The sequence below is a fragment of the Cetorhinus maximus genome, chromosome 23 (genome assembly GCF_964194155.1).
Source record: "Cetorhinus maximus chromosome 23, sCetMax3.hap1.1, whole genome shotgun sequence".
In the NCBI taxonomy this organism is placed as follows: domain Eukaryota; kingdom Metazoa; phylum Chordata; class Chondrichthyes; order Lamniformes; family Cetorhinidae; genus Cetorhinus; species Cetorhinus maximus.
The window spans coordinates 43,528,813-43,545,683 of NC_135901.1; the positions used below are offsets into that span (position 1 = coordinate 43,528,813).

Consider the following 16,871-nt stretch of genomic DNA (forward strand, 5'->3'; position numbering starts at 1 on the left):
ATTCCATATCTAACCCCGTGCTATGCCTGCCCTGGGAGAGTTTAATGTGGACACTGCAGAGTGAGCTTCACTATCTATCTCACCCCGTGTTATACCTCCCCTGTGTGTGATTGATGGGGAAAGTGTAGAGGAAGCATTGCTCTGTATCTAATCCCGTGCTGTACCTATCCTGTGAGTGTTCAATGGAGACAGTGTAGAGGGAGATTTACTCTATATCTAACCCTGTGCTGTACCTGTCCTGGATGTGTTTGATGGGGACAGTGTAGAAGGAGGTTTACTCTGTCTCTAACCCTGTGCTGTGCCTGTCCTGGAAGCGTTTGATGGGGCTGTGTACAGAGAGCTTACTCCCCACTTGCCTGGATGAGTGCAGCTCCCACAATACTCACGAAGCTTGACACCATCCAGGACAAAGCACTACAATTGTTTGACACCCCATCCACAAACATTCACTCCCTCCACCACCGACGCACAGTAGCAGCAGTGTGTAGCATCTGCAAGATGCACTGCAGGAATTCACCAAGCCTCCTTAGACAGCACCTTCCATACCCACGATCATTACCATCTAGAAGGACAAGAACAGCAGACACATGAGAACACCACTACCTGGAAGTTCCCCTCCAAGTCACTCACCATCCTGACTTGGAAATATATCACCGTTCCTTCACTGTCGCTGGGTCAAAACCCTGGAAAACCTTCCTAAGAGCACTGTGGTTGTACCTACACCACGTGGACTGCAGAGGTTCAAGGATGCAGCTCACCACCACCTTCTCAAGGGCAATTAGGAATGGGCAATACATGTTGGCCTAGCCAGTGACACCCCATGAATAAATTTTTAAAAATAGCCCCGTGCCGTACCTGCCCTGGGAGTGCTGATGAGGACAGTGCAGAGGGAGCTTTATTCTGTTTCTAACCCCGTGCTGTACCTGTCTTGGGAGTGTTTGATGGGGACAGTGCAGGGGGAACTTGGATCTGTATCTAGCTCCCATGCTCTACCTGCCTTAGGAGTGTTTCTGGGGACAGTAGTTCAGACAAACAGAGCTTTCCTATGCATATAAGCCGGTGCTCATTCAATACTAGGAGTGCTTGATGGGAGCAGTGTAGAGGGAGATATATCCTGTATCTAACCCGTTCTGTCCTGTCCTGGGAGTGATTGAAGGGGACAGTGTAGACGACACGTTACTCTGTACCTAACCCATGCAGTACTTGTCCTGAGAGTGTTTGATGGGGACAGTTTGGAGGGAGCTTTAATCTGTATCTAACCCCGTGCTGTACCTGTATTGCGTGTGTTTCATAGGGACAGTGTAGAAGGAGCTTTACTCATTCTCTAAACCTGTGTGGTACCTGTCCTGTGAGTGTTTGATTGGGGCAATGTAGAAGGATCTTTCCTCTGTATCTAACACCGTGCTGTACCTGTGTGGGTACGTTTGATGAGGACAGAGTAGAGGGGTATTTACTCTGTATCTAACATTGTGCTGTACCTGTGTGGGTGCGTTTGATGGGGACAGTGTAGAGGGAGATTTACTTTGTCTCTAACCTTGACCTGTGCCTGCCCTGGGAGTGTTTAATGGGGACATTGTAGAAGGATCTTTACCCTTTGTCTAACCCCGTGCTGTACCTTCCCAGGGAGTCTTTGATGGGGGCAACGTAGAGGGAGATTTACTCTGTATTTAACCCATTGCTGTACCTGTCTTGGGAGTGTTTGATGGTGACAGTGTAGAGGGAGATTTACTCTGTATCTAATCCTGACCTGCACCTGCCCTGGGAGTGTTTGATGGGGACAGTGTGGAGGGAGATTTACTCTGTACCTAACCCCATAGAGTACCTGCCCTGGGAGTGATTGATGGGGGCAATGTAGAGGGAGATTTACTCTGTATTTAACCCCGTGCTGTACCTGCCCTGGGAGTGTTTGATGGGGGCAGTGTAGAGGGAGCTTTACTCTGTGTCTAACCCCGTGCCGTACCTTCCCTGGGAGTGTTTGATGGGGGCAGTGTAAAGGGAGCTTTACTCTGTATCTAACTCCGTGATGTCCCTGTCCTGGGAGTGTTTGATGGGACAGTGCAGATCGAACTTTACTCTATTTCCAACCTTGTGCTATACTTGCCCTGGGAGCTTTCCGAGGACAGTTCAGGCAGACAGAGTTTCACTCCGCATTTAACCCTGTGTTGTAACAGTACTGGGAGTGTTTGATAGGACAGTGCAGATGTAGCTCCAACCTGTGCTGCAAGTGTTTGAGAGGAGGTTGGAAAGGAAACTTTATTCTGGATGTAACCCTGTGCTGTCCCTGGCCTGGAAGTGCTTGATGGGGACTTTCTAGGGAGAGATTTATTCTACATAAAATCGCTTGCAGTTCCTGTACTGGGAGTGTTTGATGGGGACAGTGTAGAAAGAGCTTTATTCCATATCGAACCCTATGTTGTACCTGTCCTGGGATTGTTTGATGTGTCGGTTTAGAGTGAGTCCACTGAGTTTCTAACTCTGTGTTGTACCTGTACTGGGAGTGTTTGATGGGGACAGTGTAGAGGGAGCTTTACTCTGTATCTAACTCTGTGCTGTACCTGTACTGGGAGTGTTTGATGGGGACAGTGTAGAGGGAGACAGAACGCAATGTATTGGTTAAGGGTTTTCTACAGTTTAGATGGAGGTGTAGAATGCTCTCCCCCAGGGGCTGATCTCAGGACCTCTCACATAGAGACCCCTCGAACCTGGTCGATCATTCCCTACTCAGCCTTCAGTGTCCCTCCTCTGGATATTTCACCTGTGGATTCATACAACACACACAGCAAAATCTATGATATGATAGGAAGCAGCAAACACTGTTACACTCAGTACACACGGTACCTTAATGCTGCAATGTTATAAAATCTAGTTAGGTAACTGTCATCGCACAGGGGCAACATTTCGCTGGCTCAACATTCTCCCTCTCTCCCTCCCTCTCACCCCATCCCTCACCCCTGCTCCCTCTCCCTCCCTCTCGCCCCGTCCCCATCCCTCATCCCTGCTCTGTCTCTCTCCCTCTCAGCCCGTATTTCTGTCGCCCCCTCTCTCTCTGTCACACTCTATCTTTCTCTTGCCGGCTCACTCTCTCTCTCCCCCTCTCGCTCTCTCTCAGTTTCTCTCTCTCCCCCTCTCTATCCCCATCTATCTCTCTCTGTGAGAGTCTGTCAAAAATCCAAAAACATCTGTCAGACATTTTAGGTTTGTTCACGGTGGCCAAGTTATGTTCGCTCAGCACTGGGACATTTATGACAGAGTTGACTCCTCACTCATTAGTAATTTAAATGTGACAGAGACACAGCTTTTCAGCGCACGTTTCTCCCTCCATTTTCCCTCCATTTTAAATATGGGGAAGGGATCTCACACCTTTTTAAAGACGGAGAAGGGATCTCCCTCCTTTTTAAAGACAGAGGAGGGATTTTTCTCCATTTGAAAGATGGAGAAGGGTTCTCCCTCCACACACTCACTCTCAAACACACACTCTCTCCCACACACACATTGTCCCTCACACTCACTGTCCCTCAAACACACACTCTCTTTCACACACACACTCTCCCTCACATAAACCCACTCTCCCTCACACACTCTCCCTCACTCGCACACTCTCCGCATCACACACACAATCCCTGCCTCACACACACACTCTCTCCTTTACACACATGCTCTCTCCCTCACACACAATCTCGCTCACACACACACTCTCCCTCACACACACATTCTCTTTCACACACACACTCTCCCTCACACAATCCCACTCTCCCTCACACACACTCTCCCTCACTCGCACATTCTCTGCCTCACACACACACACCCTCTGCCTCAAACACACACATTCTCTCGCTCACACACACACTCTCTCCCTCATACACAATCTCCCTCACACATACACTCTCCCTCACACACACACTATCTTAAACAAATTCTCTCTCTCACACACTCTCCCTCAAACACACACTCTCTCTCTCACAAACACTCTCTCTCACACACGCACTCCCCCTCAAACACACGCTCTCCCTCACACTCATTCTCTCTCACACACACACACCCTCTTTCACACACACTCTCCTTCGCACACAAACTCCCTCACACGCTCTCCCTCAAACACACACTCTCTCTCACACACGCACTCTCCCTCAAACACGCACTCTCCCTCAAACACACACTCTCTGTCACACAAACACACTCTCTCTCACACACACTCTCCCTCAAAAACACGCTCTCTCTCACACACATACTCTCCCTCACAAACACTCTCCCCCACACACACTCTCCCTCACACACACACTATCTCAGACAGTCTCTATCTCACAGGGAGAGTGAATCCCTGGAGTGATGTTCAGTTAGCTCAGGGAGATTGTGTCAGAGGGAATGGAGCATGGAGAGAGGATCCCTGGGGTGATGTTCAGGGAGATGTTATCAGAGGGAGTGGAGCAGGGGGAGAGGATCCCTGGGGTGATGTTCAGTCAGTTCAGGGAGATGGTATCAGAGGGAATGAGCTGATCAGGGAGACAGTTCATTATCAAAGCTGAAGGGAGAATGACAGGGCTAATGGACTTAACAGAAAAGGTGGAAGTGCACGGCCAATGTGTTTACCTGGACGTGGACCGTGTATCGGTTTAACAGAAAGGGGTGGGTTTGGGTTGGGTGCGGGAAATCACTGTTTGTGTATTTAAGAGAAAATGCGAAGCCAGTGTCTCAGTATCCGATCGGCTCCAGGATCTGGGAACAAGCCTCATGTTTATGTTTACTTGCTGCATAACGTGGAACCCCGTCTTTGGCATTTTCGCGGTTCTGTCCCCCCGGAATGTCCAAGAGACCTAAAGCTCTGTAATAATTTACAGGATTTGCACTCGATCATATATCAGTGCCAGGCACTTCCCAGTCTCTGGAGACTCTCCTTGGTTTGTGCTCCCTGTTCTGCCTGTGTTATTTATTTAGCCCGTGGATCCCCGCCTTCAAAATGTTTAATCGGATAATGCAGAGGGATCTTTACCCTGTTTATGACCCTGGCTGCACCAACCGTGGGAGTGTTGAATGGGGCACTGTTAAGGAAGTTTTCTGCTTAAATATCCTGTCGTGTATCAGCCTCTGATGAAGCCGATTCCTGCTCTTTAGAATTGCCTGACATATGACTGTGGCCACCCAGAGTATGAGTGAAATCACTGAGGTGACCCTCCCAGTTCAATCATTCTACCTCTGGCAATTGCCAGAAACAGGCAGAGGTAAAGGCCTCGATACACCGATGGGCGGCCTAGTGGAGACTTGTGGGCAAATAGATCCCAGACAGGACCAGTAAAACTGGGAGAAACGTGTAATAGGGAAAATGGAACAGTGTCGATGGGTCTTGGAGAAAGGAATTCAGCAAAGTCACAGTTAGTTCACTTTTCATTCCAGATTTATTCGCAATGTCAGAGGATATTTTACAGGAAAGTTTATTTTAAAGTTAACAGAAGTGAGTATAACGCCTGAGGTCACATTGAGAACAGAACACATGCGCTCTAAGTTGGTAAACTGTATGTACCACTGGAACATAGATCAGAAAGAGAAAACAGCGGCTTAACGGAAAGGGAAGGGAACAATAGTGAATAAGGAATGAGAAAAGTTACTTAATTACAATTGAAATCCTAACTCCAGGGAAATTAGATGCTACAATTACATTACAACCATTATCATCTCGCACATTTCATACAGGGAAACGGAAATACTGTTACAGGTTCGGTTACAGATTCGGGATCACCAAGAGAACATATTTTAAATTGGAATACAGAGATCTTAATGAACAGCTGAGGAAAAGCTACTGGGTCCGAAATTCAACCGATCACTTGATCTGTAAAAGAAGGAGAAAATAATGAAGCAGATGTTTATGATCTGGTGCATTTATGTTATAGTTTTTAGTTGTTGAAACATTTAGAAAGTTTTCAAACCGCTTCTGTCAGATTGTAGTGTTAGTGGATTGAATCTTCTCACCTTCACCAGAGTGACGGCAGTGCTATAGAAAATGCTCAGGAAGAACAAGACAATGAATGTGGAAGCGGTTGTCCAGATGTTCCCGTTATCGTCCTCATTTTCTTCAATCCACATGCGGTCTGTGGAATCTGCAGGGATAGAACCGAGAAATTTTAATTACATTCTTATTAATCGAGGGTGTCTTGCTGTTTTTTTATATATATATTAATTGTATTGTATCTTCCTCAAGCAATTGGTTTGTTCTCTAATTCAATTTTCAATACATATCTATTAATGAATTAGTGACTCTCAGCAATCTCTGTGTGTTACTAACTCCACAGCTGTTCTCACTTTACATTCCTCATCCTTTCCCTATTGGAAAACGTGTTCTTTTCCCCTTCGACACCAGTTTATTTTGGAACAAATTTCGTACTGACCTATCTTTTGATTATATTATGATGGAAATTGCAGGAGGTTTACCAATTGATAACAATTATTTTAATGATAGGTACTGATAGCTACTAATTCCGAGACTCTGAACTCTGTAAGATATCTTTTGTGAATTTTCATCTTATTTGTTTATTTGTGATGGGAATGTTTGGCATATAATTAACTTAAATCAATTTACAATTAAGAACATTGCTTCAGTGTGTTTCCTGGGTCTTTATGTGCTCCCAGAAATTTTTGGAAGATGTGTCCGTTAACAAAATATATTTGTATTATTCTTTCGTCTGTAGCTTGGCATTTGCCTTTGTTTTTTAATATTTGCATATGTGTGCAGGAGTATCTCCTGCTCTGCCTTTAACTGTGTTTATGTGCCATGTTATATGAGGGTTGATGTGTGTGTTCATGTGGCATGAGTGTTGATATGCTTATTTATGTGTGGCGCTCCTGTGTGTGTATGTTTGTTCATTTGTAAATGTGTGTGTATCAGTGTGTTAATGTGACTTTATGCGTTAATCTTTATGTTCACTTATTAATGTCTGTGTTAAAGAGTTTGTTTATTTCCATGCCTGTTAATATATCTTATATTGTGCCTTTTTATATTCTATGTTGGCTATGTTAATAATGGTGACCCCATGAGCGTGTGAGTATGTTAAGGTGTGCGTTTATGTATGCGTTGATGGATATTTATAACGATGTGTTTATGTATGTTTACGTGTCCATGTGTACTAAAGCGTGTGTTTATGTTTTTGTTTTTTTATGAGTGCGTGAATATATTCAGTTGTTTCTTGTTCTGTGTTTCTGAAAATGTTAGGTCTGATCATCTGTGTGTCTGTGTGCCCGTGTGTCAATGTTTTAATGTGTTTGTAGAAATGCCTATGTAAGTGTATTATTGTGTGTGATAGTGTGTCTTTAGATCTATATTGTTGTGTTCATTGAAGCATAGTAATGAACATGTTCATGTGTATGTTTACATGTCCTGTATGAGTCTGCAAACGGGGTTGTGTACATCTGTATTTGTGTCTGTTGTGTGTGTATATATGCATATGTGTTTGTGTGCGTACACATGTTTGTAAGTGTGTGACTGTGAGGGCATGTGTGTGAGAGAGTATCTGCGTTTTTAGGTGTGTGCGTGTGTGTGTGTGTGTGTGTGCGTGTCTGTGTGCATGTGTGTGTGTGTGGTGTTTGTGTGTGCACCTGTGTATGTATGTGTGTTTGACTGTTTGCTGAGTGTGTGTGTATATTTGTGAGTATGTGTTTGCATATGTGCATGTTTGTGGTGTTTTACTGTGAGTGTGCATGACTGCATGTTTTCTGTGTATATATGTGCTCTTGTGAGTGTGTGTGTGGGTTTGTTTGTGTGTATGCCTGTGTGTTTGCCTGTGTATGTTTATTAGTGTGTGGGTCAGTGTTTGCATGTGCATTTGTGTGTGCTTGTGTGTGTGGCTCTGTGCATAAGCATCTGTGTGTATGTATGCTGGTGCTTGTGTACGTATGTGTATGTGTGTGTGTGTCTGTGTGTGTGTGTGTGTGTGTGTGTATGCGTGTGTGTGTTTGTGTATGTGTGTCTCTTTTTCCTTGTGTGTGTATGAACCTGTGTGTGTGTGGAAATGTGTGTAAGTATATGCGTGTGTGCGTCTGTGTGTGTGTGTGTGTTTCTGTGTGCCTGTGTATGTTTGTGTGTGTGTGTGTGATCTTCTGCCTGTGTGTGTGTTTGTGGGTGTATATTTATCAGCGTGTGGAGGTGTGTGTTTACACGTGTCTTTTGATTGTGTGACTTTTTTGTATATGTATGTGTGTGTGTGTGTGTGTGTGTGTGCGCTTGTGCGCAGGTGTGTGTGCTTGTGCGTGGGTGTGTGTATATGCTTGTGTGATTGTGTGTGCTTGTGTGTGTGCGAGTGTGTCTTTGTCTCTATGTATATATGTGTGTTTGTGTGTGTGTCTGTCTGCCTGCATGTGGATGCCTGTGTGTGCCTGTATGTGTGCTCGTTTATGCATGTGTTTGAGTGTCTGTAAGTGCGTGTGTGTACGCATATCTGTGTCAATGTCTGTGTGTGTGTGTGTGTGTGTATGTGAATGTGTGTGCTTGTTTATGTATGTTTGTGTGTGTGTGTGTGCCTCTCTGTCTGTCTGTGTGCTTTTGTCTGTCTGTGTGTATGTCAGTCTGTGTTTATGTGTTCGGGCATGTGTGCATGATCTAGTGGTGTGTGTGTGTGTGCTTGTTTATGTATGTTTGTGTGTGTTTGCGTTTGTGTGTGGATGTGTGTGCTTGTTTATGTATGTTTGTGTGTGTGTGTGTGTATGTGTGTGTTTGTTTATGTATGTTTGTGTGTGTGTGTGTGTGCGCCTCTGTGCCTGTCTGTTTGCTTTTGTCTGTCTGTGTGTATGTCAGTCTGTGTTTATGTGTTCAGGCATGTGTGCATGATCTAGCGGGTGTGCGTTTGTGTGTGTGTGTGTGTGTGCGTGTGTGTGTGCCTACCTTTGTGTACGTGTGTGTATGCAATTTTGTTTGTGTCCGCGTATGCGCTTGTTTGTGCTTGTGTCTGTATGTGTGCATATTTGTGTGTGCGTGAGAGAGAACTTGAGTCAGATTGTGTGTGTGCTTCTTTGCGTTTGTGTGTGCTTATAAGCTTGCGTCAGCATGTGGCTGCGTGTGTCTGTGTTTGTTTGTGTGTGTGTGTACCTTTATGTACCAGTGTGTGCATTATTTCTGTCAGTGTCTGCATGTGCGTGTGTTTGTGTCTGTGTCTCTCTGTGTGTGTTTGTCTCTGAGATGGAGAGAGACATCTTGTTTCAGAATGCATGAGTGTCTTTGTTGTGTGTGTGTGTGACCTTCTGCCAGGGTGTGTGTGAGTGTGTCTTTGAGAGATTGTGTGTGCGCGTGTGTGAGAGAGTCTGCGTGTGTGTGTGTGTGTATTTTTACGTACCAGTGTGTGTGCATTTTTTCTGTCAGTGTTTGTGTGTGCACGTGTTTGTGCCTGTGTGTGTGTTTGTCTGTGAGAGAGAGAGAGAGATAAATCTTGTGTTTAAATGCGTGTGTGCCTTTGTTGTGTGTGTGTGTGTGTTATCATGTGCCAGGGTGTGTGTGAGTCTGTCTTTGTCTGTGTGTGTGTATTTGTGTGCGTGTGTGTGTGTGTGTGTGTGTGTGAGCCTGTATGTGTGAGTGTATTTTTATGTACTAGTGTTTGTGTGCATTTTTTTCCTGTCAGTGTTTGTGTGTGCGTGTGTTTGTGCCTGTGTGCCTCTGTATGTGTTTGTCTGGGAGAGAGAGAGATCTTGAGTCAGAATGCATGTGTGCCTTTGTTGTGTGTGTGTTCGTGTGTGTGTTTGTTTGTGAGTCCGTGTGTGTGTGTGTTTGTGTGCGTGTGTGTTTATGAGCTTGTGTCAGTGTGTGTGCTTTTTTTATTATTGTTCCACATATCACTGAACATGAAAAACGTGGCCTGACCGTGAAGGTATGATCGATGGAGAACACTATTCTGTATTCTGTGAATGAATGTGTTTTCTGTGGGGTTCAATGAGACATCAAGCGATAGAATGCAAGAATTAAACAGAAGTACCCAGAAACATTAGGAACATAACTGGAAAAATGGGAAGGATTGAATCAGCAGTTCAGTTTTGGATTATGAGAAATCATTGGCATCTTATGATTCACAAGAACAGGAGATTGAAAAGCGTTTCAAAGATATCATGTTGCACCATGATTGCCATGATTGAAGATTACAATATGAGCGCAGGAATCTAGAAGCCGCCTTGTACCTGAACCCATATCATAGACAGCTTTTGACTTCTAAACCCTCTGCTCTGCGACTGGGAGTTTAGTGAGTTAATGTTCCCCTCTCCACTCCCTCTCGTTGGCTAAACAATTTCCCCTCCGGTTGTCTCTGTTGGGGAGGTGCTGGTACATTGCGTTAACTAATGCCGTCCCCTCTTTCTATGTTGGTTAAGTGGAGTAACATTTAGCGTTCCCGTGTGACCCTCACTTCAGTTCCCAGTGGGTGCGATGCGGCAACTTCCAGCTGGTAGAACTTTGAATGGATGGACATTAAACAGGAACAACGGGATCTAAATGCTGCTGCTGTGTGTGCTGGTGAGAAATGGGACATTGTCAGAATTCACCTCAGCGAGGGGCAAGTTGGTGAAGTAACTTTGCAGAATTCTGTAATGGATGAGAATTATTCTGTCTCTAACCCAGGGTGTATCTGAGCTGGGTGCACTGATTGTACAAGACTCGGGTCTGAGACCTGTAAATTCCCGACATCAACTAAACAGGCCTAACATTAGCAAAACTAGAAAACACAATTAATTAAGTAGCTGTGTATTTAATTCACAATTGGAGGAAAATACATTATTATTTCTACTAAAGTACGAAATGTAAGCGATAGATTCTCATTGACATGAATTAACGGTGTCCATCAGTGCAAGGGAAATATTCACAAAACTCGGTTTACCGCTGGATTTATCAACCGTTCTGTTGATGATCTTCAAGGGAATCGCTTCATGTCCCACCACACAGGAGTAAGAAGCGCCGCTGGCCCACTCCTCCGCTGCAATGGATAACAGGCTGTACATGAAGAAGGAGTTATTGCCGTTCTCCGCCATCACCTCGGTGTTCTTGTAGTTCCCCGGATTCACCGGCTTGTCATTGATGGTCCACTTGACGAAGATCTCTCGGGGGGAGAAACCTCTCACTAAGCAGCTGAGGGAGATGAATCTCTGAGCGGAGACATCTTCAGCCGGGGGCAGGATGACAGAGACGGATGGTTCCCGCGGATATTTAGCTGCAAAAAATTTACAATAAATGTCAAAAAAAAAACTGGAGAATTCCAGAGAAAATGACACCGGTGGTTAGATTGTGAGAGAAATGTGTTTTGTTTTGACTTTTCAAGATCTCCATTTTCCACTTTAGGGTCTGACCGGCTTTCTAGCTCGGAGCAGATGTGGATGCAATCATTTACACTGAGAATATGCGGGATTGGATTGGAAAGTTTCATCAGTAACAGGCCATTCGGCGGAACGGTTCTGTGCTGGTGTCTAAACTGTACACCAAGCTCCTCCCACCTTATATCATCAAACCCTGCAGTACAGTTTCTTGTTCATTCACCTACTTATGAATTTACTGCTGGAATGCTTCATGTACGGGCCTAGGGATTTTAGTTAGTGGAATTACCAATCAGACTAGCTCATTAATGCACTGTACACTAATTATTGGTTCTTAAACTTACACTGGGAATTTGCACACTAGCTCACTTATTGATTCATTCTCACCACTTACGTTCTTCCTTGTGGATGGAATTTCTTAAAGGAGTCGGCAGATCCTGATGGCTCACCACGCAGTAGAACTCAGCCCCACTCAGCCAGGCTTGTGTTGAGATATTCAGGTGGCTGACCACGCTGTTAGGATCCTTTCCCGGCTGGACAGCAATCTCTGATTTCAAAGGCTTCTGCTCTTGTGTCCAATTCACGAGGACTCCATAAGGGGCGTTACTCACAATGCAGGTTAAGGTCACTGTCGCCTCCAGTAAGACCTGTTCTATTGGCGGCGGCTGTAGAGTAATTACGGGATCGGTGCAGTCGGAAACTGTGAAGCAGAAATGAATGTCAACCAAAACATCATCTTCAGAATCAGAAACCCAGTATTCAGCTTTCACTCTCACGACGGGAATATTTATTTGACCTCTCCCTGCCATGTAAAGGCCATCATTATTTGAAGGTCAGTGACTTGCAATAATTCCGGGAGACTCCATAACATTCCATGTGTATTTCCAGCCAGAACCACTGGGACTGGATAAACCAAATGCCGGTGCAACAATGTGAATAAATTCAGGTACAATTGTTTTATAGACAGATTATCACACGTCCCGAAATCAAGGAATCAGTGAATGATAGAATGCTCACAGCACAGGAAGAGACCATTCAGCCCTCTATGTCTCTCTGTAAGGATAATGTGCGCCTTAACCCCATTTATCCTCCCCGTTCTGTCACGTGCGATAACATTTTCAAAAACACAATGTTAATCTCTTTTTTTGAAATGTCAATTGATTCCCAGCCTCAGAAAATCTTGGGGAAAAGGAAAGTGATAATATTTCACAGTGTGAGGAAAATGTTGTCAAAATCGCCTTCCTCAGGATTTTCCTATCCCTAATTTGGAGGACTAAACATTTCTCCCCTTTTCCAATTTCATTAATTAACCGAAACACCGCAATTCGATCACTCATTAGACTTTTGTACTCAAAGGATTGCAGCCGAGACTATGCAAACTGCTATCAGCGCTGCTCAATCTGAAAACAGCAGCAGAAATAAAGTGCACATCTTTGTCGGAATTGAAGTCGTGGGCAATTACCAGTAAAGGCCTGCAGACATCGATCCTACTCACAATGTGATCAATCAATTTCGGATAAAATTAAAACCAATGACTCCTCACTCACTGTCCAACTTTTGAACAAAATGTCACCGTGTTTTGTGAGTTGATGGAATCCTGATCATCGGGGGATTCTGATTCAGAAAGAACATGGGTTCAATCCCCACTCCAGATGTTTGAACACAAGTGTAGCTGATACCAGAAATGTAGTACTGATCGAGTACTGTATTGTGAGAGGTACCGACTTCAACATCAACTGTTAGGGCCCGGGACTGCCTGCTTTGTCAGTGTGACATCACATTTCCCCAAATTCTCCCAAGTTTTGCGTCGTCCACAAACATTTAAACTGTCCCCTGTAAACCAAGATCTAGATCATTTATATATATAAATATTTACCCACTTAGCTATTGTCCCTTTAATTCCATGATCTATAACTTTCCTCACAGGTCTGTTGTGTGTTGTATCGAAAGCCTTTTGGAAGTCCATATAGACCACATCAACGGCCTTGCCCTCATTAACCATCTTTGTTAACTCTTGAAAAAACTCCAGAAAGTTAGCTATACAGGATTTTCCTTTAATAAATCCATGATGAATCTTCCTAATCAATCTACATTATCCCATATGATATTAATTCCATCCGGAATAATTGTTTCCAGAAGTTTCCACACCACCGATGTTAAACTGACTCGTCTGTAATTGCAGGGCAGACTTTTATAAACTTTGTTGAACAAGAGCGTAATATTTGCAATTCTCCAGTCCTCCAGCACCTCCCCCAAATGCAGGGAACGCTGAAAAATTATTGTCAGTGTCTCTGCAATTTCCACTCCCACTTCCCTCAGTTCTATTGGACGCATCTCACCCGGTCCCGGTGCCTTATCAACTTTAAGTGCCAACAGCTGATGCAATTCCTCCTCCTTATCAATTTTAAACCCTTCTAGTGACTGAGTTTCCTCCTCTGTCACCATGGCCTGGGCAACATCTACCTCGTAGGTAAAGACAGCTGCAAAGTATTCATTTAACACCTCAGCCATGCCTCTTGCCTCTATGTGTAAATCTCCTTTTTGATCCCTAATCGGCCTATTCCTCCTCTTACAACCCTTTTACCATTCATATGCTTATGGAATACTTTGGGATTTCCTTTTATGTTAGCTGTCAGTCTTTTTTCATTATCCCTCTTTGCTTCTCGTATTTTCTTTTACACATCCCTTCTGAACCTTCTGCATTCAGCTTGGTTCTCAAATGTATTTGCTACCCGGCACCTGCTGTAAGCACATTTTTTCTTCCTTAACTTAATTTCTATCCCCATTGCCATCCAGTGAGCTCTGGATTGGCTTCTCCTGCCCTTCCCCTTTGAGAGAACATACTTTGACTGTGCCGAAACCATCTCACCTTTGAAGTTAGCCGATTGTTCAGCTACTGTTTTTCCCACCAACCTTTGGTTCCAGTCTATCAGGCCCAGCCCCATTCTTGCCCCATTGAAGTCCGCTGTCTGCAAGTTGACTATTCTTACCCTGGATTGATCAATGTGATTTTCCACCGTCATCCTTAACCTTATGATACAATGATCACTGTCCCCTAAATGCTCCCCTCCTGTCAATTTATTTACTTGGCCCACCTCATTCCCAAGAACGATGTCAGGCAGTGCCTCCTTTCTTCTTGCACTGGACACTGCTGTAGGAAATTCTCCAGAGTATAATCTAGGAATTCTGCTCCCTCACTGCCCCTTACGGTACCACTATCCCAGTATATATTCGGGTAATGAACCCCTCCCCCCTCCATTATAACTACTCGATGATGTTTAAACCTCTCTGTTATTTCCATGCTCCTCTCTATCTTCCCACTGCCTATTCCGGTGTACACATTACACCCAGCAATGTAATTGCACTTTTCTTATTCCTTTGCACCAGCCAAATTGGCACTGTCCTTGAATCGCCTGACACATTTTTTTCTCCAGTATTGCAATATTCTCCTTAACCAAAAACGCCACGACCACCCCACCCCGTTTCTATGCCCTCTCCTGTCTTTTCTGAACATCTTGTAACCAGGAATATTTAACACCCAATTTTGCCCTTCCTTAAGCTTACCGTTATCTCCGTTATCGCCTTAACATCATAATCCCACAAGACAATCTACGACAGTAACTCCCAAATTTTATTAACTATACTCCGTGCATTCACATACATGCAGTGCAACACTGATTTAGGCTTCATTGCATGCTTCCTTCTCCTGACTCCATCTATTAACTGACTATACCCTCTTTGAGTGTTAGCTCCCTCTCCCAGAATTCCATGCACCCTGGTATTACTCTCTGACATTCACTCCTTGTTCCTACGCCCCTCCTGAGTTACTTTGAACCATCCCCAGCAGCAAAACCAAAAATGTTATTTAGTTCTAAAATCCAAATATTGCTGGAAATCTGGAAAAAAAAATCTAAATGATTAGCTAAAGTGTGTCTGTTTGCTGGACAACATGCGTCCCTCAACATACAGAATGAAATCAATTAATAAATAAATAAATCCAGTCAGCATCATGTCCCAGTTTATAGGAAACTGTTGTACAGCAAATCGCTGCTGAATATTCTACTTTACGACAATGAGCACATTTTCACGGTCATTCATTGGCTGTTAAGTGTTTTAGGACAATCTGATGCTGATAAAGACGCTGTGTAAATGATAGGATTACTTCAGTGTGTTTGTGTTTCCTTTGGAAGGAAACGCAAGCGGGCAAATTGGCAAATGGGAGACATTCTCTGAATTTTAATCATTCCAAAATAATTCTTGGCTTGGACAGAGATTGGCACCAAGAATGGCCTTGAAATTTCTTGGGTTGTGTCTCTTACCATCAGGTTTGGTGATGTTTCGGCTTTGAGTGACCCCTTTATGAGTGACCAGGCAGGTATAGAGCGTGTGACTGAACCAGTCCCCAGCGGGGACTGTCAGCTGACTGGTCGCTGAGAAGTTCCCGTTCACTTCAAAGCCGGGAGAGGTGACGAAGCCCGAGACCATGGCCTGTCCATTCTTCATCCACTTCACGTTGATTGAATTTGGACGGAAATCAACGATTGAACAGACGATGGTTGCAAATCTGCTGCTTGTGATTTCTTCACTGGGACTCACGGTGAGGAGAACAGTTGGATGATGCACCACAATATCTGCAAGAAAATTCATATTATTTGGAAATAATTTTGCTTCAAATCAAACAATTAAAAACTGTAAAACTATTTACATAAAATCCACAGGACAGAACCAGGCCAGCCGGCCCCATAGTTCAATGCTGGACTTTAGGATCCACAAGAACTTCCTCTCACTCTACTTCATCTTGCAGTATAAAAACCACCTTCTTTACAATCTCCCTCATGTATCTATTAAGATTCCCCTGAACAGGGTCTCAGTAACGTCTCACCTAGAAGAAGTCCCACATTCTGCTCATCCTTGGTGTAAAGAAGATTCAGAGTCGCCAATTGTTTTTTTGTTAACATTCTGTTGTAAACATGACTCTAATTCTTGTGTAATCTGTCAAATTATTTCAGAAGTCTGAGGACCTTTATTCGGTCCCACCACAGATTTTTATTTTGTCGAGAATAGACCACCAGCCTATTCGCTGTTACTTGACAGATGTAATCTATCAGCTCTGGTATTGTCCTTGTAAGTAGTTTAGCTCCTATTGTGACGTCCCTGTAGCATTCTCCTCACGTGGAAACCAGAACTACATACAGTATACTCGGTGTGATATGGAGGGGATAACTGCACACAGTACACCTATTGTGATGTGGAGACCTTAATTATACACAGTACACTACGTTGTGATGTGGAGAACAAAACTGTCCACAGTACAATAACTGTGATGCGGAGAATACAGGTATCCACAATACACTAAGTGTGATGTGGAGAATACAGGTATCCACAATACACTAAGTGTGATATGGGCACCTAAACTATACACAATACTCTCACTCAATTCTAACCCATGTGATGCAGAATTTGAACATAACTCATTTGCTGACCACGTTTACCCTTCACCCAGCCCCGGCCCTGCCGCCCTGTGCATCCCACAACACGAACCTGGCATTTCCTTCACCCAGACCGAGTCGCTCCGTCGAACCTCGCAGTAGATTGTGCTGCTTCCC

General features: G+C 44.2%; 1 protein-coding gene and 1 gene segment (V, D, J or C); one reads left to right on the forward strand and one right to left on the reverse strand.

The window, feature by feature from the left end:
- The window catches only part of LOC144698509 (uncharacterized), a 134,340-nt gene that overhangs the window by 26,348 nt on the left and 91,121 nt on the right, over positions 1 to 16,871 (forward strand). The gene's annotated exons all lie outside the window — the stretch shown is intronic.
- Positions 10,693 to 16,871, reverse strand: part of LOC144698510 (Ig heavy chain C region-like) — a 22,196-nt gene continuing 16,017 nt past the window's right edge. The window contains 4 exon segments of the C gene segment in view: positions 10,693 to 11,165; positions 11,660 to 11,965; positions 15,585 to 15,896; positions 16,807 to 16,871. The exon segment at positions 16,807 to 16,871 is cut by the window's right edge and continues 235 nt beyond it. Coding sequence covers positions 10,774 to 11,165; positions 11,660 to 11,965; positions 15,585 to 15,896; positions 16,807 to 16,871 — 1,075 coding nt within the window.